Here is a 20,720-nt window from a genome sequence, read left to right on the forward strand (position 1 = left end):
CAGATCAGCCAGACATTTTATAGATCAACCAAAAGAGTGAATTTTTTAAAAAGATGCTTTTATTCATCCTTTAGATAAGAATGAGAAAGCAACAATTGTTTGTAATGAATAATAATATTATTATGTTTATTTGGGGCAGTTTTTCAGGGATTGATGGAGATAATGGGGGAGGTTAATGCCCCCACCCCCAATTGCCTGGGACCACCACTGCTATTTGGTTGAACAGTTCTAGAATTTAAGTGCAGGCTGCCTGCAAATTCAGGCACATGGATTTCTCCCTCCCACTCCAGGGATGTGGCATTGCACAAATTCCTCTTATGTGCAGGAAAGCCTCATGTCACATCATCCACCCTTGTCTAGAGTCCACACACAGGCACCCCATTTTGCCTTGCCCCCCAGGAACCATGCATGCTCTTGTGCTCTCACAGACATGCAGCCCCCTGATGGCATTCCCAGGTGTCTGGCTGTCGTGGCCTGGAAGCCATGGGAGGGTGTCAGGAGGCTGTCCTGGGTCCCAGCAGTGGCCTCTCACCCAGGGGCCTGAGCCTGCCCTGGGACTTCTGCAAACACCAACCTTCCTTTTATGGTCTCTGTTAGGTTTCCCAACATGATTACTGTTCTTCCCGCAATATTGTCTCCCTCCCAGTATTTCCCATGAAAGTGGGACCGAGAGGCGCAGCCAAATGATCCAATTTGTTGTCAGGAAATAGAATGCAGCTGATGTTTCTCAATTCAGAGTAGTTCAAGGATGGCCTGTTGTGATGGGGGTTGTCAAAAACCAGTACCCAAAGTCTGTGATCCTCAAGCCACTAGTTTCAGAAGAATTTTGGACAATGGGTTCCCCACGATGGCTAGGAATTACATGTCTTTTCTCTGGGGGACCTCAGCCACCTGTTGGCATCCTTCCTTCATCAGAGTTTGAGTTCCTTCCACAGCCATGACCTGCATTCCCGTAGCCACAGGAAGGCATTTCCACGGTGATGCTGGCTGGATCTATGGGCACAGATGGACCACCAGGACATTTTTTGCTGTTGGGGCAGCCAGTCTTGTGGGAAGTCAGGGCCAGACTGATAACATTCCTATCAGGAGCAGCCACCAAGGTCTACGGTAAAGTGAGTTTTAATCACCTGCAAAAGGTCTCCTAGCTTGTCTTACTTTTAGTCAGGGCACCAATTGCAAAGTTGGCTTTTCAACCCATCACAAGTCCCCCACAGTCTCTTGGGAGGTTGTGGAAGAAAAGGCCCAGTGCTTACCATATTGCTAGGGACAAGGACAAGAGGACATTTGAAGGAAACGGCCAGGAATACAGCATTAGACAATGGTGGCCCCACAGCTCCTTACTGAATACCTTTAGATTGGAATAACTCCTAATCAAATCCATTCAACATGTGAGCGTGGGCACATCTCTCAGGGCTAATGAGTCTGTTTTGAATATAGTAAATCTACTTGTGTGTTTGTATGTCCCACTCTAAAGAAATCTACTATTCCTTCTTCCCACATACATATATTGAGCACCTAATATTAACAGTGAATACATTTATTGAGGCTCTACAATGGACTAAGCACTCTATCATCTATCTACCCATCCATCCATCCATCTATCATCTATATGTCTATCATCTATCAATATCCCTATCTCTCTCTGTCATTCATCTATACATCCATTTATCATTCTATCATCCATCCATCCATATGTACATATATTTATTATCTATCTATCCATCCCTCATCTATGTATCCATTTATCATTCTACCTATCCATTCACCCTTTCATTTATCATTCTATTATCTACCTATCATCCATCCATACACCCACTTATCATTCTACCATATATACATACATAATTCTATCATCTATTATCTATCCATCCATCATCTGTATATCTATCATCTTTCTATATCCCTCTCTCTCATCCATCTGTACATCCATCCATCCATCCATCCATACTTCCATCCATCCACACATACATACCTTTATCATTCTATCTATCTATGTATCTATCTATGTATCTATCTATCTATCTATGTATCTATCTATGTATCTATGTATCTATCTATCTATCTATCTATCTATCTACCTATCTATCTATCTATCTATCTATCTATCATCTATCTACCGTCTCCCTAATCCTTACCAAAACCCTACCAGGTAGTTGCTATATTACTTCTATTTAGTGTAAGGAAATTGAGGTCACCATTCTTAAATGCCTTGCTCAAGGATTCACTTTTTAATTCATGACTTCATGTTCTTTCCTCTGTTCTTTGCCAGGTCAAGGGTTAGATGTGGGGTACACAGGGATCAGTCACCCAGGCTGTATCCTAGTTTGGTTATTACCAAGTACCCCAGAAAGAGCCCTACAGGTTGGAGATGCTGCTGAGTGCTCAAAATCCAGAGAGGCTGGATTTAAGAGCACTGCCACGTACTGCCTGCGGGGACTTAGGCCAGTGACTTAATCCTTTTGGCTTTGTTTTCTCAAGTTTGAATTGGGATAACACCTTCCTCATGGGACTATGAGAAGATGGGAAGGCATATAGATCTAGGATTTGTACCTGGCAGGAGCTTAATAAGGAGGAGTTGATGTTCTCTCCTCTGATCTGGTGTTTTCATAGTCGGGTTACTTAAGCGCCATTTAGGTTTTGAAATCACATTTCATATCTTCCTTCCCTCTTTTCTTAAAGCACCATCCTTCCCTAGATGCTAAGCTTACATCCTTCCCTGGAGCTCTGAAAGTCCCTCTGTCACTGGAAGAAAGTGCTGTGCTCCACGTAGAGCTGCCCACGTTTCCCAGCTGCTGACTTCTTCTTGGCTTGTTTTTTTTTTTTTTAAGATTTATTTATTTATTTAATTCCCCCCCTCCCCCGGTTGTCTGTTCTCTGTGTCTATTTGCTGCCATCTTGTTTCTTTGTCCGCTTCTGTTCTCATCAGCAGCACGGGAAGTGTGGGCGGCGCCATTCCTCAGCAGGCTGCACTTTCTTTCGCACTGGGCAGCTTTCCTTACGGGGCGCACTCCTTGCACATGGGGCTCCCCTACACAGGGACTCCTTATGCGCATCAGCACTGCGCATCGGCCAGCTCCACACAGGTCAAGGAGGCCCAGGGTTTGAACCGCGGACCTCCCATGTGGTAGACGGATGCCCTAACCCTGGGCTAAGTCCATTTCCCTTGGCTTGTTTTTATAGGTGTCTGTGAGCACACCCCAAACAAGGAAATGAATAGCGGCACAGCCAATGCTGGGATCTTCATCATGGACAGCCTGGGTGACGGGAATCAGGGATGTTTTCTTTCACACACACAAGATCAGGAGAGAAATATTGAAGAAGTAGAAAAGGCTCAGGCTCAGAGCTCAGTGCCCAGACCGGTGCCTCCACTTTCCCCTCTGCCAGTAAAGGTACTCCTTTCCTCTGCTCACTTCCTAGAATTTGGAGGAGAGAGAACAGGTGGTGGGGCCTAACAGCACTGCCTTTGAAGTCCTCCTTTTCTCTTTATTTGCCATGTCAGGTGGATAGGAGTTTAATGTCTCAGTTTTCTAATCTGTAGAATGGAAATAAATTTCTGCCTTGCTTGGTTTTGAGAAGAGTATAAAGGGGAGTAAGCTCTTAGTCAGTACCTGGGCCACAGGGCACAGTGTTTGAGCCTTCAGTACCCATAGTTGCTCATTATAATTATTCCTGGCAATGACAACATAAAGAGATTGATTTCTGCAAAGGGCAATGAATAGACAATCAGGCAGCTCCTATTCTTGGCCTCTGATTCATCCCGAAGCTGGAAACTCAAGGGCTTTGCTCTGCGCAGCCCCCATCAGGGAGGAAGATCCTAAAGCCCATCTTTGGTGTACCAGTCATCTGTGTGCCTCCATCCTGCCTCCGCCATCCTCTAGCAGTGTCACTTCAGATGCTGGGTGGGGTAGTCTCCCTGTGTTCTACCAGACCCCTCTCCGGCCTCTGCCTACTGCTTTGGACCCTGTGAAGCTGGTGTTTTTGGACTATCAGCAGCCTGCCTTGCCCTCTGTTTTCTGGTAGCCCCCGCTCAGGGGAAGATCCAACAGAAGCCTGGAGGTTGAGGAAGAGTGAGGACAGCTTTTCACTCTACCTCTGCATGACCACCACGAGCTGGCTGTGTTCCTTTGAATACCACAGTGCCCATCAGGCAGTCTTCGCCATGTAACTCCTCTCTCTAGGTTCCATCAACTGCTCCCCCTTTTGGCCCTTCAGGCCTAGGGGTAGTAAAGGCTCCCATTATTTCTAGCTGCACAGCACCTAACCTGTTCCTTATCAGTTTCTCTAAATGCTGCCAATGCCTTTGAAAACAGGCCTTTCACTAAACTCTCTTCCATGACCCAAGTTGAGCCTATGCACCTTCTAGCTCTTTCTGGGACCCTGATGGAAACAGGCAAGTCATTCCACTTCTCAGAGCCTCATGCTCCACTTTTGCTATCATTATCTGCTATGATGGAGGGCTTCATGAAAATCCCTGCCTCTTTGGCCATGGAGCTCACCCAGACAGGGCCTCCTATGAAGAACCGGATGCAGGGGGTCTGCAAGAGAAGACGGGCAGCTGATGTGCACTGAGCGCTTAACTATGTGCCAGGCAGCATCCTAAATACTTTCAGGTACCATCTCATGGAGTCTTTAAGGCAACCCTAGAAGATAGTTACAATTAAAAACTCTTTTAAGAGATGTGGTACCTAAGGCACAGAGAGAAGGAGGAGCACACCCAATGGCCCACGGAGGGTATGCACCCACACTGGGATTCAAATCAAAGGAGTCTGACTCCACAGGCAAAAGCTTAACCACCGGGCCACACATCAGAGGCTCCCTTGGCCAGAAGCGGGGCTTCAGACTGGTGTTCTCCGAGCCTGGTTTTCTCTGGACCCTGCTTTCTGGCAGGATGCTGAGGGTCACCACAGCCATGACTCTCATGACCCAGCCTGGAGAACGGCCAGGGCCCAGGATCCCTGGGCCACCGGGCAGCTTCACTGCCAGGAAGCTCCTGGGGCACGTTGGGTGTCAACTCTCAGAGGCTGTTTCACTCTTTGATTTTTAAAATTGAGACCAAATACCATGGGGTGTGTGCGTGGGGTGGTCTGGGAAGGCTAGGGTTTTGTCTGTGACTATACCAGTCTCTTTGGAAAGTCTTCTTTTTGATAGATCATTATTCCATTTACTCCAGCTTGTTTATTTTCTGTGTCCAGGTTACATTTTCCAATGTAGCAACTAGGACACAGCCTAGGAGAGGGGACAGAATGGACAAGAGCCTGGAGTGCCCTTGGGCCCAGCTGCTGGACGTGGGCTGTGTGGCCAGTGGGACATCCACAGCAGCCTGGGCGTTCCCTCCTAGCCCTGTGTGACTCTGGCTTGGTTTCCCGCTGTTGCTTGCTGAGACCCCCCCAGTTCTGTGAGTGCTCCTATCACCTGAACGTGGGTTCACCTTTTGGTTCTTCCACTGCCTGGCTACGTGTTCTTACATTTCTGAGCCTCCAGATGATAACATGCACTTTATCTCATGCACTTTATCACAACTGCATTTAGCATCACAACTTTTTGGGGTTAATTGGGAATCTGTTTGTTAAAAGTCTGTCCCACAGTAAATGGTAAGTTCAATAAGGGCAGGAATCATGTCTCACTTATCACTGCCATATTCCCAGCAACTTGCACAATGCCTGGCACATAATTAGTGCTCAATAAATGTTGTTGAATGATTGGATGAATGAGAGAACAGATCTAACATGGTTATTGTCATAGCACCAAGCAAAATGCTTGGTACAGAATAGAAAATTTTTCTCTTCTCACCTTCCCTGGAGCAGCCATCCATCCTAGCCATGATTGCTAGGAATTAGTGAAGCTCTTCCTGAAGTTTCCTTCCACCTGAGAAGCTTTTGTCTGTCTGGTATCTGGTATGCCATTGCTTGTCCGTGTATCCTGTGTGAAGTTACCAGGATGTCTCTGGAACACGTCAGTTTAACATAGAAGCTCACATCATGAGTGGAGACTTGAGGGAACCCACCTTTATTGAGCCCCTGCTGTGTGCTGCACGTCATTCACAGCCACACTAAGTTAGGAGGGAGCTCTCTCGTTCCATTTTTGTGGACTGTGAAAAACTGAGTCTGAAGAGACCAAAATACCATCCCAGGCCATACAGGGAGGAGCTAATAAAGATGGAAATGAAGCTCTTGTTCTTTCTGTCAGCAGCTGGGAGCTAAGTGGTGCCATTGCTTATAGATGGGGTGAGTGCCTTCATGTTTTCTTTTTATTCTTTTGGTTTGGTGCAGAGTGCTGGTTCTTCTCATCCACTATCCCCTTCAGAAACCAATGCTGGTGAAATCTACTTTGTGGAACTGGTGAAAGAAGATGGGACTCTTGGATTCAGTGTGACTGTAAGAGTTGTTAGGAGAGCATGGAAAGCCAATGTTGAAATGATGGCCATTTGGCGGGCATCCATGCATATGGCAACCTTTGATAATGTACTCATGGTGCACAAGCATGTACACCACCACTAGGGAGGTGGATGAACTAAGAAATCAGCAGGAGCCTGCAGTGGAGGATGGAGGTCAAAGGCAAACTGGGAGATGCAGGTCACCCTTGGTTTGCAGGTGCTAAGGAGCACCAGCAAGCAGAGGAGGAAATATGAGTGGAATTGAGGGATGTATCCTGACTTTGAGGTTAAGGTGGTTGGCAAGGAGAAGGCAAGGATGGTATGACTGCAGGGGCAAAAGCCAAAGGTGAGTGGGGTCATCCACAATCATCCAGAACAGGACCAGGGTGGAGTCTTGGTTCCCCCCCAGCTACAAGGGCCAGCTACAAGTCGCATTGGTGAGGCCTTGGCCAGGACTGGCACTTTGTTTTTGGTTTCTGGGCTTTATCTGGCAGACCCTTGAGGAGAGTTTGGGGCATGGTAGCCACAAAGGGTGGTGGGAACTCAGAGGTAGGAAGCTTTTGCCCTTGTTACAGACATTGGAATGGGTCTGGATTCCAGGAACTTTGTTGTTAGATTTAATTACTGATTGGAAACAGGATAGAATTTTCCGTCAGGAAGGGAATGCTATGGCTAGTGAAAATTTCCAAAAGAAGCCCAAGAGCTAGGTGAATGGAGGACATTCTTTGCTTTCCTACCAGATAATGCTGTGTGCCTAGAGCAAGGATACCTGAATTGTTGGATCATCATCCAGCCATAAATTTGATGTCAGTGGAAGATTTTACATGTGCATATAAGAAACCAAGAAATAATGTGCATGTGTCCACATTGAGTGAATGGACTGGTAAAGAGTATAGACAATTTATCCTTGCCTTTGGGTAACAGTCCTATCAGACACCAAAACATGGTTATTTCTCCTTTGAGAAACTTGCTAAATTTTGGTATAGTCACAATTAATAAATATGCTGATAAGAGGTAGGCTACTTCCTTTGGCTAGCAAAACACTTTCAATTTCTTTGGGGAAATTTAATTTCAAAAATAATTATTGAAATGTCACATTCTAATCCAAATGACCATTAAACAAATGGAAAACCACAGAAATACAAATTAAATTAGAATAAAGCTTCCAACCTTATTTCTACCAGATTGGCAAAATTTTGCTGGTGGGATGCAGAGAGCAGGTATTCTCATACAAAGCCAGTGGAAAAGTGAATAATTATTTTAACATTCACATTGGGATGCAATCTAGAACATCTGTTACAATTAACAGTGAACGTATTTATTAATATGTATCAATAAAATTGGTTTTAAAAAGTGAGAACAGCTTTCCACCCAGAAATACTACTCCTGGGAATCTATTTCATGGAAATAAGAGTCCTAGTAAGTAGTGCTGTATGTGAGAGAGGAGGAGTTGGAGGAGAAGGAGAAGGAAGAGGAGATGGAAGAGGAGGAGGTAAGAGGAGGAGGAGAAGGAGGGGGAGGGGGAGGAGAAGGAGAAGGAAGAGGAGATGGAGGAGGAGGAGGAAGAGGAGGAGGAAGTGGAGGAGGTGGAGGGGGAGGAGGAGGAGATGGAGAAGAAGAAGGAGAAAGAAATTCTTTGAGAATAGTATGATTCCATTGTAAATATCTTTATATGTGTGTTTACCTGCATAAAGTAAATTGGAAAGAAAAAGATAGAATTAGGTCTTTATCTGCTAAACTCTAGAGAAATGGTCACCATCTCCTGTCAAGTAAAAAAAAATGAGCTGCAGCATGCTATGTAGAGATTAACTCTATTTTTGTACATACAAACTATCCACCAACATGAGAGGGGCCAGGCTCCAGCCGCCAGGCAGTAGCCACAGTCAGCCACATTGGTTTCTACCCACGGAGAGATGTGCTGTGCATCAGATGCAATTCCAATTCCCGAGAGCCTTCCCTGCACCCAGCTTGGGTTCTGGGGATACGGCAAAGCTCCTGCACGTGGAATGCATTCTTGAGAGCTCCTACCCTTCTTGCTCCATGGGTGCTGTAGTCTAAACTAACAGGAAAACATATGACAGTGTCCAAAGGCGGTAAGGTACTGGGATAGAGTGGTAGGCGGGTGGGGCTGCCTTCATCAGGGAGCTCGGGCAGGGCCTCCCCCAGGGCAGCCGGCAGGGTGGTGAGCTGCGAGATTCAGCTTTCCAGGGTGGCACGACCACGCGTGTGCTCTATGGAGGCATCTAGGTGAAGTCCATCATTCCTGGAGGGCCCACCGCCAGGGAAGGGTGGATCCTGCAGGGTAAGAGATGGTGCTTAGTGCGGAATTTGCATCCTGCAGCCAACAGCCTCAGCAGGCAGACTTTAGACCCTGGCCTCGCCCACTTCCGCTCTGTGAAACCTCGTGCCAGCAGAGTGCCCCTCCTGGTTTTGGTTCCATCACCTGCAAAGGAAGTAAGTTAACCTGCCCTGCCCAAGATAGGTCTACTGTGGGCATTGGATGCTCTATATCGGCAAGTGATGTAAAGCAAGCTATGTGCTTCCCTTGCATTGTGACTCACTTTCATAGCTGAGGAGGATCTTGCCAGCTTTTTCTCGGCCCTATCTCGTGGCCCATGGCTCTAAAGGAAGGGGCTAATTTTCTCTTATTCTCCAAAACTGTCAGAATTGAGTCAGAAAGGGCACTTAGAATCTTCCTTATCTTCATGTCCCCTAGAATTCCAGTGTCCTCCATCTCAATGGCAACTCCCTAAACTTTTTTGAAATAAAGCACATCCTGGAGCTATAAAAATTACCCCTGAGAGGCTTGACAAAACCATTTCTCAGGGAAATGGGGGTGAGGATGAGGGTGAGCCCATCTGTTTTAACCATTTTGTGAGCCAGTGATGGAAAGATTTTTCTATCGCTGACTGATTACATGCTTTGTTTTTTTGGTTGTTGTTGTTTTTTTTGTTTTTTAAAGATTTATTTATTTAATTTCCCCCCTTCCCCTGGTTGTCTGTTCTTGGTGTCTATTTGCTGCATCTTGTTTCTTTGTCCACTTCTGTTGTCGTCAGTGGCACGGGAAGTGTGGGCGGCGCCATTCCTGGGCAGGCTGCTCTTTCTTTTCGCGCTGGGCAGCTTTCCTCACGGGTGCACTCCTTGCGCGTGGGGCTCCCCCACGCTGGGGACACCCTTGTGTGGCACGACACTCCTTGCGGGCATCAGCGCTGCGCATGGCCAGCTCCACACGGGTCAAGGAGGCCCGGGGTTTGAACCGCGGACCTCCCATATGGTAGACGGATGCCCTAACCACTGGGCCAAAGTCCGTTTCCCTACATGCTTTGGAAGGATGGACTGAAAGGAGCTGCCCGGCGTTCAGAGTGGGGTGCAGCTCCTGGCCAAGGCAGGGATCCCCTGATTCTGCAGGGACACCGCGTAGCTCTGCCTTCCCCTCCCCTCCTTGAGGTCCTGGGCAGGGTGCTGGGGCAGGGGTGTGGAAGAAGAGGCCTTCCTGCCAAAGCGCTGGGATGTGAGGGCAACATCTGTCCCTCCCCCAGGTGACCGGCTCCTCTAGGTGGATGGAACGAGCATGTGCGGCCTCACCCACAGGCAGGCTGTCCCGGGCCTCAAGGGTTCAGGGCAGGTAAGGGCGCCTTGTCTGGAGGCTTTCCTTCCTTCCAGAGCTTTCCTGGATGGCATCAGGAACTGCAGGGGCCTCTGGGTGGGAGGGAGGGAGGCAGGAAAGAAAACAAAATTTCTTCTCCTTCTCTCTTTTTTTCTTTTTTGTTCTTCCACTTATCACGGTTTTTCTATGGGGATGTGAAACCAGGAGGAAACAGACAGCTATTTCCAAGCAGAAAATCTCAGCCCCTACAAATAGCCTTGAAAAAGTTCCTTGTTGCTTGCCTAGATTCCAGGACCAGACAGCAGGATGGAACGGGTGGGGTGTGATGGCTTCTCCAGCTTGTCTCTGGGTGCTGCTTGCTCATGCTCTCGTCCCCAGTCCTCTGCCCTCCTCGCCTTCGCACATGGTGAAAGCCCCTGCCCAGAGGATGCCCATCTCCATCCCCTTGTATTTTTGCCCACCAGGGCCTTTGAGTCACAATGAGGTGGGAATTCAGGACACCCAGGGCAGGAGACTCACACAGCGGTCCTCCTGATTCCTCCTGACTCCAGGCAGGGTACAGGCACAACCTAGAAGAGACTTTATTGTGTTGGGTCCTCTGCCTAAAGGTGGGCTCTGTAACCACCCAGTGTCCAAGCCTCAGAGCCGGCATTGCCTTCTCCATCACTGGGAAGGCAGCAGAGACTGAAGGTCCACCAGGGCCCCTTCCAGCCAACTGCAGGGCATGGTTCTGGTCCCTTTGGCTTCCTCTCCCAAAGCAGGCTGCTGATTTATGGTGAAGTTACTTACCCTGGCAACTTAGTCTGACATATCTTGAGAAGCGATTTATTAGGACCCTCTGTTCTTACGAGAAGAAGAAATGATGACATGGCTAGCACCAGGAGGGCCATCACCTTCCATCTCCCCCCTCCCTGCTACCGTCACTTGGCTAACAGCGTCAGCCTTCACGTCAGGTGTTATTTCCTTGAGTAAGCTCTCCCTAACCTCTCCAGCCTGGAGTAATTGCCCTTGCCCTCTGCTCCCAAGCATCCTGCTCTCTGCATTTCAGTTCAAATTACGACTGTTTACTTCCCTGTTTTCCCTGGTGAAAGGAAGCCCTTCATTCTTGTTCTTTATCCCCCAGACCTTCAGCTGGTTTCTAAGACCTACAGGTTCTGCTTCTGAAGCAGCTTCCCAGTGCATCCGCCTCCTGCCCTCTCCCACTGCCAGGGCCCACCTGGGTGAGCAGAGCACTTGGCCTGTGCTTGTGTTCATTTCTTAATTTATTTATCCCTCTACCTCACTGAGTGCATGTTTACTGAGCACCTACTAAGTGCTGGGCACTGTGCTCAAGGAACAACCCTGTAGAACTTTGCTACCTGGTTGACTCAGTGGGGGTGACAACAGGTAAGAGCTGTCACCCTGGGATCACAGGCTTGCGCTGGATGATGACTGCAGGAGATGATGGTGGCAGGGCCATGTCCCCAGGATAGAAGTTGGCATTTCTAAAAGGCTGCCAGGAGGGGCCCAGCTACTCGTCCATGAACCCCAACTGGGTATAGACCATATGGGGGAGAGGGGTAGGGAATCAAACCAGAAGGAAATCAGGCCTCTGAAGGCCAGACTGGAAAAGGCCTGGAGGGAGTGCCATGCTGGGGGATTGGATTGGGGCAGTGGGAAACATTGGAGACTTTGAATCAAGTGTGTAGCACGACTGATTTTTGTTTTAGGCCAGTCCACTGGTGACATGAGGGGGTGGGGATGAGGGAGGCAAAGGCAGGACCCAGGAAGCCAAGTTCGCTGGCTCTTGCCCAGTCCAGCTGGGCATTGGCATTGGGGGAGGAAATGGGGAAAGGGGAAGCACTGGGGGGGCTGCTTCTGATGTACGACCTGCAAGCCTGAGAAACCAGGTGACTATTTGGAGGGCAGAAGGGGGAGAGCCAGATGACTCCAAGTGCAGCCCCTGGGAGCCTCACTGCATAGGGGTCCACATGCTGAGAGCCACTGCAAAGGGAGGAGGCAAAGCAAAGAGGGGGAAGGAGGAGAGGGGATGGGTTTGGCCTTGAATATGGAAACAGAGGGACACGTTTTACTCCCACATATACTTACTTGTCCAACAGGGAGCTAGAAAGATGGGTCTGGATCCCACCAAATAGATTGGAGATTTTGATTTGAGATTCAAGTGAAGTAGCTTAATGCAAGCATCAGGAAATTAAGAAGCATTTGCAGGGTGAAGGGAGGGCCTCCCAGTTGCCATATGAAGTGTGAATTGAGTTTGCTCACCCTTCCTTGTAGATTGCAAGGCTGGTCTTAGAGAGCAGAGGCCTCAGGATGGCTCAGCAGAGTCCTTCTGCCAATGACAGGATGGGAGATGTACGTTCAGCTGTTTCCTTGGTAACAACCTTGCCTGGCAGGCCCATGAGCTGTGTCTCAGTGACAGATGGTGAGAGGAGAGTGAACTGAGTGTTACTATTGTCCTGTCATCGGGTGCTGCTTTTGAAATATCAACTCAAAGGGGAAAGGCAGGGAGGCTTCCTCTCTGTTCTCAGAAGAAGAGGGCCAGGGGAGATGATGCAGCTGGCTTTCTAATGGGGTTGGGAGGCAAGCTAGTCATATATAGTTCTGCAAAACAAAAGTATTGTCCCTACATGATTACCAGACCTAATCCTGCCCTTCAGCCTTCCTAAGACTTTTGGGCCAGAGCATTTGCACGAAGGTATTTAAGGATGACATTCCAACCAGGGCATTTGTAGCCAAGGACCTGAGGACTGGCCGGGCAAGGTGAGAGGGGAAGATGCTCGGGAATTCTATCCTTATTCTTGTCATCGTTTTCAACAGCAAACCCACCATCAGCTCAGAGTGGCATAATTACATGCCTTCTGAGGGGTAATCTCTCTGTACACCCCTCCTGATTTTGTTTCCCGCTAAGAAAGTGCCTATTGCCTTACAATACCGTAATGTGGTACTTAGCCATTTTCCAGTCCCGTGGTAGAGGCTTTCAGTCCTGCGACAGGACCTGCACGTTGGACAGAAGGGGAGGTGATCAGGGGGGCATGGTTGGCTGTGACTGAGGGTAGCACTCGGTGGTGAAACAAGGAGGCTTCTTCTTTCATTGTTCCTCTGCTCACCCCAACTCTGTCTTGGAGAAACTGAGTATGAACTGAACTGAGGATCCCAGCTGAGGGGATGGGAAAGTTGGCCGCACAGCACACCTCCACCTGGACTGCTTCCAACGCTCTCATTCTGGCCCCAGTCACGCTCCTTGGCCGTGCTCTGCCCCTCTATGTGTTGAGCACCGAGCAGGATGGGAAGGGCAGTGTGTGGGGGGGAGTAGCTAGGTTTCAGATGCTATGCTCATCTTTGGTAGCATTGGCCCACACAGGCCACACAGCTAAACAAAATGACCATGAAAAATATTGTCCGTAGAGTTGATGATAATAGTCAGCATGGTCTAATTAGGCAAAAATTGAATTTCAAGCATACTAAAAATTGATGCAACAGGAATATATGTGGTGCAAATTCTACCAAGGGCCAGTATGTTGTACATGGGCACAAAACATATGTCAAACTGTAAACGTTGTTGACTATAAATGTACTCTCCAGTTAAGACAGCTACTTGTTACCTGCAGCAGTTAAGCACTTGAAGTATGGCCAACTCAAATTAATAAAACAAATATTGGATTTTGAAGCCTCGTATGCAAGAAAAAATGTAAAACATCTCAATAATTGTGTCACTTTGATGACCCTTTGAAATGGTACTATTTTGGAATATCCAATTAAATCATATGATCAATATTTATTTTATGTTTCCCTTCACTCTTTTAAAAAGGTGGCTATTAGAAAGCTTTGAACTTCCAATTGTGGCTTACATTTGTAGCCCACATTTTATTTTTATTGAACAGCCCTGACCTGTACCGTGTGTAATGGACTCAGATATTAAAAACGAGGAAAATGAAGTCTTCCTATGTGAACTAGAAATCATCCATCTCCTTGATAATTTGCATTTTGAGGCCGGATCCCAATCCGTGCCATCGACTGAAGGATTTTGTTTGCTTGACTTCCTACCACGCAGGTTGTACGTTCGAGATCAAACTGAAAAAGAATTCCAGTGGTTTGGGACTCAGCTGCGAGCCGATGGAAAGTGAAAGCTGTGGTGTCCCCTGGAACAGTCTCCTGAGGATGGAGAGGCTCTTCCCGGGGCAGCCCGCCGAGGAGAACGGGGCGCTCTCCGCCGGCGACGTCACGCTGGCCGTGTACGGAAGGTCCCCAAGGCCTTGCCTCCCAGCCCCCGGGGGACCCCACGGCGGCACTGTCGTCAGGCCGCTCCATCCCACCCCGGGGGACACCCTGGGCTCCCCAGTATCACGCGTGGAGCCGCATCTCCCCTCACACAAAGACGGCAGTTGGTGGAACAGCCTCCCGTTTCATTTTCCATCTTGGTTTTTAAAAATCTGCCCTTGAGCAGGCCCTGCTGCTGCCGAAGGTCGTGGAAACAGATGAGAAACCCCTGGCTTCCGTGCTGGCTCGAGGCCTCCTCACACTCTGGAAGGTTCTGGGAGCTGAGTAAGGGCACTGAAAGGACTAGAGCGATGGCCTCGCTGCCCTCGTCCTGATTCCTCCACCAAATTTACAGCATTTGGTGTGTAGTGTTACATTGATTTCCTGTCAGCGAAAAATGGGGAGGGCAAGAAGTGGCCACTTCTCATACTGAGAGTTCAAAATATCAGGGAAATATGGTGTCAGCCAGAGTCCCGGACAAGGGCAGGTCATTTGAGGGGAGCTGGAGAAAGGAGTGGGCAACGGTTTGGGAAGCTCAAGGCAGAGCTCAGTAGCCTGGGCTGGTGACGGTGGGGTGCGGTCACCCAGCCCTAAGCCTGCCAGGGAGTGACCCAACCCTAGGGACAGAGAGAGCTGGCTCAGGCCTGTCCATTGTGGTGGGGAGCCAGCCCCTGTGCCCCTGTGTCTCTTGCCGCCCCTGTGCCCCGGGCTGACGCTTTAAGCCCAGAGACATTCTCTGAGCGCCACTGCAGGTGACACAGGGCGACAGCTCTTGAGGCCTTGGAGTTCATGGTGGGGGTGCCAGGGACAGACAAGGAAACAACAGTGACCGCAGGCAATAAGTCCATGAGAGAAAACAACAGAGAAACCTAATGCGGTGTTTGCACCAGGGCACAGGGAGTTGGGGTGGGGAGGGGTGTTCTGTGGGCGTCCTGTGCAGCTAAGGGGGATCTGAGGGTCTCGGGGAGGACTTTGCTTCTAAGGGCACGTTTGACAAGGTCTGGAGGCACTTTCGCCTGTCACAGCTGGGGCGTGAGTGCGCATGTGGGCAGGTGGATGCGCATGTGCGCGCAGGTGGATGCCACGTGCTCCCGGCATTGGTGGGTGGAGGCGGGCATGGCCCAGTGTCCCAGTGTGTACGGGCCAGGTCTGCTCAGCAGGGAGTGCGCTGGCCCCAAATGTCCTGCGCCAAGGCCAAGAAATCCTGGGCTGGAGAGGAAATAGGGCCCATGGAGGGAGAATATCAGATCGTCTCAGGAGGGGAAACGTGCCCGGGGCCCTGAGAGGTTCCGCCTGGTGGGGGTTAGGATGTGGGTGCACAGGGGGCAAGGGCCGGGGGCTGAAGGCAGAGGCCACGGCAGGTGGGAACGGGCTTCAGGGGCTGAGCCCACGTGGAGGGCAGGCTGGTGGTTGCAGAGGGGGCTTGGTTTTAGCTACGTTTTGGCAAGATCACCCTCGAGCGAGGTGGAACGTGGGGCGTGGGGTTGACCCTGGAGAGGCAGGAGTGCAGAGGAGGCTCTTGCAGTGTGGCAGGGAAGAGACCGCAAGGGCCTGTGGCCCCTGAGATGGAGGTGAGCTGGGGGGCCAGGGGTCGAGATGGGACGGTCACGTGTTTGAGTCTGTTTCACCCTCTCTGAAGAAAAAGCACCAGTAGCTGCAGGTCCTGGCACAAATAGGAATGGCCCATTTCCACACAGGGCCCATTGCGGGAACCCCGGGCTGCAGCGTCTGCCCCTTGCATTTTGAAAAGTTTACACTCTGCAGGGTTCTCTGGAGCCGGGAAACAGATCAAGATGGGCAGAGGGGGGAGAGGAAACAGGCGCCAGGGAGAGCGTGGGGAGAGTGGGGGAGAGGAGGGAGCTTGTGCCCACCTGGTGGCCACAGATGTGCCCAGCCCTGGATTTCACCGCACACTTTGGTTTCCCCTAGGAGGTGTTCCATCTACTTTGAGGAGCCCCGCAGGAGGCTGGGACTGGCCAGGGATGGCAGGTAAGACACGGAACACTCTGCCCTCTTCACCTGCTCGGGCTCAGGTATTAGGTTTCCTGCGTGGTGGGTCCTGAGAAGCTCGTCCTTGCTTGTAGGCCTCCTTCTCGCACTAGGGTAGGAAATCAGCTGGTCCCCATGCTCAGTTAGTCTGTGCTTTAGTTTCCTAGCTGCTAAAACAAATCCCCTAAGATAGGTTGGTTTAAATAATGGAACTTTATTGGCTAATGGTTTCAGAGCTAGATGGTGAGCGTCCTCCCAGGACCAGTATCTTCTGACTGGCCAGGAATCTTTGGGACTCCTTGGCTTTACCATCCCATGGCAATGCCCATGGCAGCTGTGTCTCCTTTCTCTTTGGGGTTCCATTGACTTCTAGCTTCTCGCTCTTCCTGTGGCTTCTCTTCCGGTCTGACTTTCTCTCTGCTTATAAAGGACTCCAGTAATCTGATTTGAGCCCTATCTCATTCAGCCGGGCCACACCTAAACTGGAGTAACATCTTCAGGAGACCCTATTTACAGTGGTCCACAGCCACCAGAATGTGGACCAAGACCAAGACCACGTCCAAACGGGTGCACATCCACCGCAGTCTGGGACAAGCTCATGAGATGGCATCTCTGCCTGCTCCTTTGGGCTTCCACTCCCTACTTCTGCCTCTTGTGACATTTGACTTTTCCTGTAGATGTTTATTTCTTCACTGTAGAACTTCTAGAGCCAGGTTCTCCAGCAGTCTGGGCCTCCAGGAGCAGAAATAAAGAAAAAGGAAAGTAGACACACAACCAGAGCACAGAAAACCAGGTACTTCATTCTGAGGACTGAAGTGTAAAAAAAACAGGACAGATGTCCTCCTTCCTGAAATATGAATGAGGGCTTGGGTGGTGCTGTGCCAAGAAAAGAGGCACTGAAAGCAGGAAGGTCAAGGATTTTTGCCTGAGGCTGTCCATTGGGTCTGCAGGAAACAGACTAAAGCAGATTGGTGGGTGGGAAGTTTCTGGGGAGGGCTCTCTGGAACCACACCTGAGAGGGGAGGGAAGCAGGACTAGGCAGAGAAGTTGAAAATGGTGCAGCTGCCCCTGCACCCTCAGCTGACCCTGCGGAAGCTTGTGAGAAGCTTGGGAGAGGGAAGAGCTGTCCTGAATAGGGGCAGGAGAACCTGGGCCTTTGCATCTCAGCATCAACCAGTGTTGGGGGATAGACTGACCAGGGAGAGGGCAAACCTAGGGTGAGGGAGCCCCTTCAGCTGAGGGCAATTCCTGTGGAAGGCTAGCTGTGAGCCTCCAGCACCTCTGAGGAAGTGTCTTCATCCTGAAGCAGCATCTGTGGCATCTATTGAACTTGTTCTGCTGCTAGCTGGTTCATGGGCCTTGGAAAGTTACCTCACTTCTCTAGGCCTCGGATTCTAGAATAAAGTTTTTAGCACCAGAACTATCCACAAAATACAGTGACTGCCCAAGGAGAGTAAATTATTTGCCATCAGAGTGTTTAAGTAGAGGAGAGTCAAGACTTGGGGGGGATGCTTTTGAGAAGAGTCAACCTGTTGAGTGAAGGAGAGGAACTCTGAGAACCTTCTGTATTAGCCAAAAGGGGTGCTGATGCAAGGTAGCAGAAATCTGTTGGCTTTGATAAAGGGTATTTATTTGGGATAGAAGCTTGCAGTCACAAGGCCCTAAGGAGTCCAATTCAAAGTTACTTCCTCACCAAACTTTGTTGCCACATGTTGAAACAAGATGGCAGAAGATGTCTGTGAGGGTTCAGCCTTCCTCTTCCTCTTAAGGTTCCATGCACCCAGCTTCTTCTGATCTCAGCTGTAGGCTGGAGGGCTCATTTCTCTCTGGGCTGAGATGCTTTGGTCTCTTCACAAGGTCAGCTGTAGACTATCAGGTTCATCTCTCTTCCCAGGGCTTCTACCATGACTATGGAGCTGTCTCTCTTCCTCTGTGTTCCTCTCCATGTATCTACTTCAGTGTTCTTGATTGAGTATCCATTTATATAGCCCACCAAGGGGGCAGCAACTCAACTCTACAGGCCCTAATGATGTGTGTTGAATCAAAGTCCTAATTTTAACATAATTTAATCAAAGGCATCTCAGCTGACTCTTATACAGTCAAAGGTATCATGCTCAGAGAAACAGACCAGTTTACAAACATAGTCAGTATCTCTTTTTGGGATTCATAAATAATATCAAACTGCTACACCTTCCAAATCTGTGAATGACAAAGAGGGAAGAGAGAAGGGACCCAGACTTCCTGAGCCTCTGCTGTACCCTAGGTGCTGTCTGGAAACCTGCCTGCACTCTCTAATCTAATCTAATATGCAATTGCTGCCTAGGTAGGTACTGATATACTGTTTTAAAGATGAGGATTCTGAGGTGGTAGAAGTTAAGGGACTTGCACATATTCCATCAAGTATCTGAGACACAGCAGTGAACAAAAAAGAGCCCTTGTCCTGGGGGAGTACACCTACTAGTGTAGGGGGAGAGACAAGTACATACATGATGAAAGAAGTGAGTTTGAGATCAGGATCTGCACTCTGGAGAAAATCAGGTAGGATGATGCTACTGAGAGTACCTGGGGATTAGCTAGTGTGGTCAGGGAGGAGTATTTGAAATCTGATGATGAGAAAGAAGCATCCAGACAAAGATCTGGGGTAAGGTCATTCCTGGCAGGAGGAACAACAAGGGCAAAGGCTCTCTGACAGTAATGAGTCTGGATGTTTGAGGGACAGAGAGAAGCCAGGTGTGCCTGGGCTGCAGTGAATGGAAGGGAGGATGGAGGGGAAAGAAGTCACAGGGATAGGCAGGACTGGGATCAGGTAGGACTATGTAGGTCATAGTACGTACTAATTCCATCCTGGCAATGATGGGAAGCCACTGGGGGTTCAAGCAGGAGCGTGTCCTCATCTGATTTCTACTTTAGTAAGATCACATGGATTCCTGGTAGAGATGGATTGGAGGGGGGAAATGGGTTGAAGCTATTGTAATCATTTGGATAGGTATTTTTGTGACTGGGACTGGGGTTAGAGCAGAATCATAAGTGAGAAGGCGTCAGATTTGGAATACGTTTTGGAGGTATCAATAATCATGGGATTATTGATAGGCTATGAGAGAAAGCAATGGAAGTTTGGTTTGGGCACCTGGGTGAATGGTAGTATCACTTGCTAAGTAAGAGAAGGGATGCTCAGGCTGAGCAGCTTGGGGTGGATGGAGGAGAAGCATTCTCAACAGCATGTAAAACTGAGATGCTTACAGGACATCTAGTGGAGATGTCACTAAGAAAGTTTTTTTTTTTTTCTTTTTTCTTTTCTGGAGAATAGGCATGAAGTCAGGGCTAGAGAGGGTGAATTTGGGAGTTATCAGCACATAGATGTTTAAAGCCATGAACTGGATAAAGTTACCTTGGGGGGGAGTACAGGTAAAGACAAGAAGTGGGACAAGTGAGTCATGGGACCCTGCAATATTGAGAGGTATGGTCCAGAGAAATGAGACCAAGAGGAAGGAGCCAGGGAGGGGGTACAAAAGCAAGGCAAGAGCAGAGCTTAGAAGTTGGGTAAAGAAAGCCCTCAAGTTGGAGCAAGGGGTCAATTGTGTCAAATGTTGCTGTGTGGTAGAGTGAAATGAGAACAGAGTTGTCCTTTGGCTGTAGAAAGATGTAGGTCATTAGAACCCTGATTAAAGAGATTCCTTTTGGCTGAGTGGGTGATCATCTGAAGTCTGGTTGGGGTGGGTACAGGAGAGAAGGGGGGAGATGCAGAAATAGTAAGTACAGACATTCACTTGAAGAATTTTTCTATGAAGTAGAGCAGAGAAATTGGGTGGATGAGAGGTAGAGGAGGACATGGGGATAAGATGCAGGTTGGCTGGTAGAATTTGCTCTGGGAAGATGGAGGATTTCATCTGGTTGTGTCCATTCTTACTGTGAAGAAAGAGGCCAAGTCAACTTTTGAGTTATTGGAGACTTGAGGAGAGGGAAGATGATTTTAGTCTGCTAGGTTGCCAAATTGCAATATACCAAAATGGGTTGGCTTTTAACAATGGGTTACAAGCTTACAGTTTTGAGGCTGAGAAAAACATTCAAACCAAGGCACCATCAGGTATTCTCTCTCTAAAGATGGCTGCTAGTGATCCTAGACTCCTCTGTCACATGGCAGTGCACATGGCAGTATCAGCTGGCCTCTTCTCCTCTGGGCTTCCTTGCCTTCAGCATCCTGCTTTTGTGGCTCTTTCTGCTTCTGTCTCCCTATTCATCCCATTAATAAAGGCTCTAGTAAGAGGACTAAGACCCACCCTGGATCACATGTTACTGAAGCAACCTAATCAGAAGGTCCCATCCACAATATGTTCACACCCACAAGAATGGACTAGCTTTAGGAACATGCTTTTCTGGGGTACATGCAGTCTCAAACTACCACAGACACTGAATTTATTAAGGAAGTAGAGAAAGATGATCTGGCACTTGAGTGCCCATTGAGATCTGCAGTCATACATTTGAAGTAAATCTGAT

General features: G+C 48.9%; 1 protein-coding gene across 1 annotated transcript in view; it reads left to right on the forward strand.

Annotated features, from left to right (window-relative positions):
- The window catches only part of LOC131278948 (FERM and PDZ domain-containing protein 2-like), a 59,673-nt gene that overhangs the window by 26,585 nt on the left and 12,368 nt on the right, over positions 1-20,720 (forward strand). The window contains 7 exon segments of the mRNA XM_058299580.1: positions 3,181-3,389; positions 6,270-6,374; positions 8,582-8,675; positions 9,913-9,998; positions 12,255-12,402; positions 14,032-14,221; positions 16,167-16,226. Of these exon segments, the coding sequence (XP_058155563.1) occupies positions 3,181-3,389; positions 6,270-6,374; positions 8,582-8,675; positions 9,913-9,998; positions 12,255-12,402; positions 14,032-14,221; positions 16,167-16,226 (892 nt within the window).

Source organism: Dasypus novemcinctus, chromosome 6 (genome assembly GCF_030445035.2).
Source record: "Dasypus novemcinctus isolate mDasNov1 chromosome 6, mDasNov1.1.hap2, whole genome shotgun sequence".
Classification (NCBI taxonomy): domain Eukaryota; kingdom Metazoa; phylum Chordata; class Mammalia; order Cingulata; family Dasypodidae; genus Dasypus; species Dasypus novemcinctus.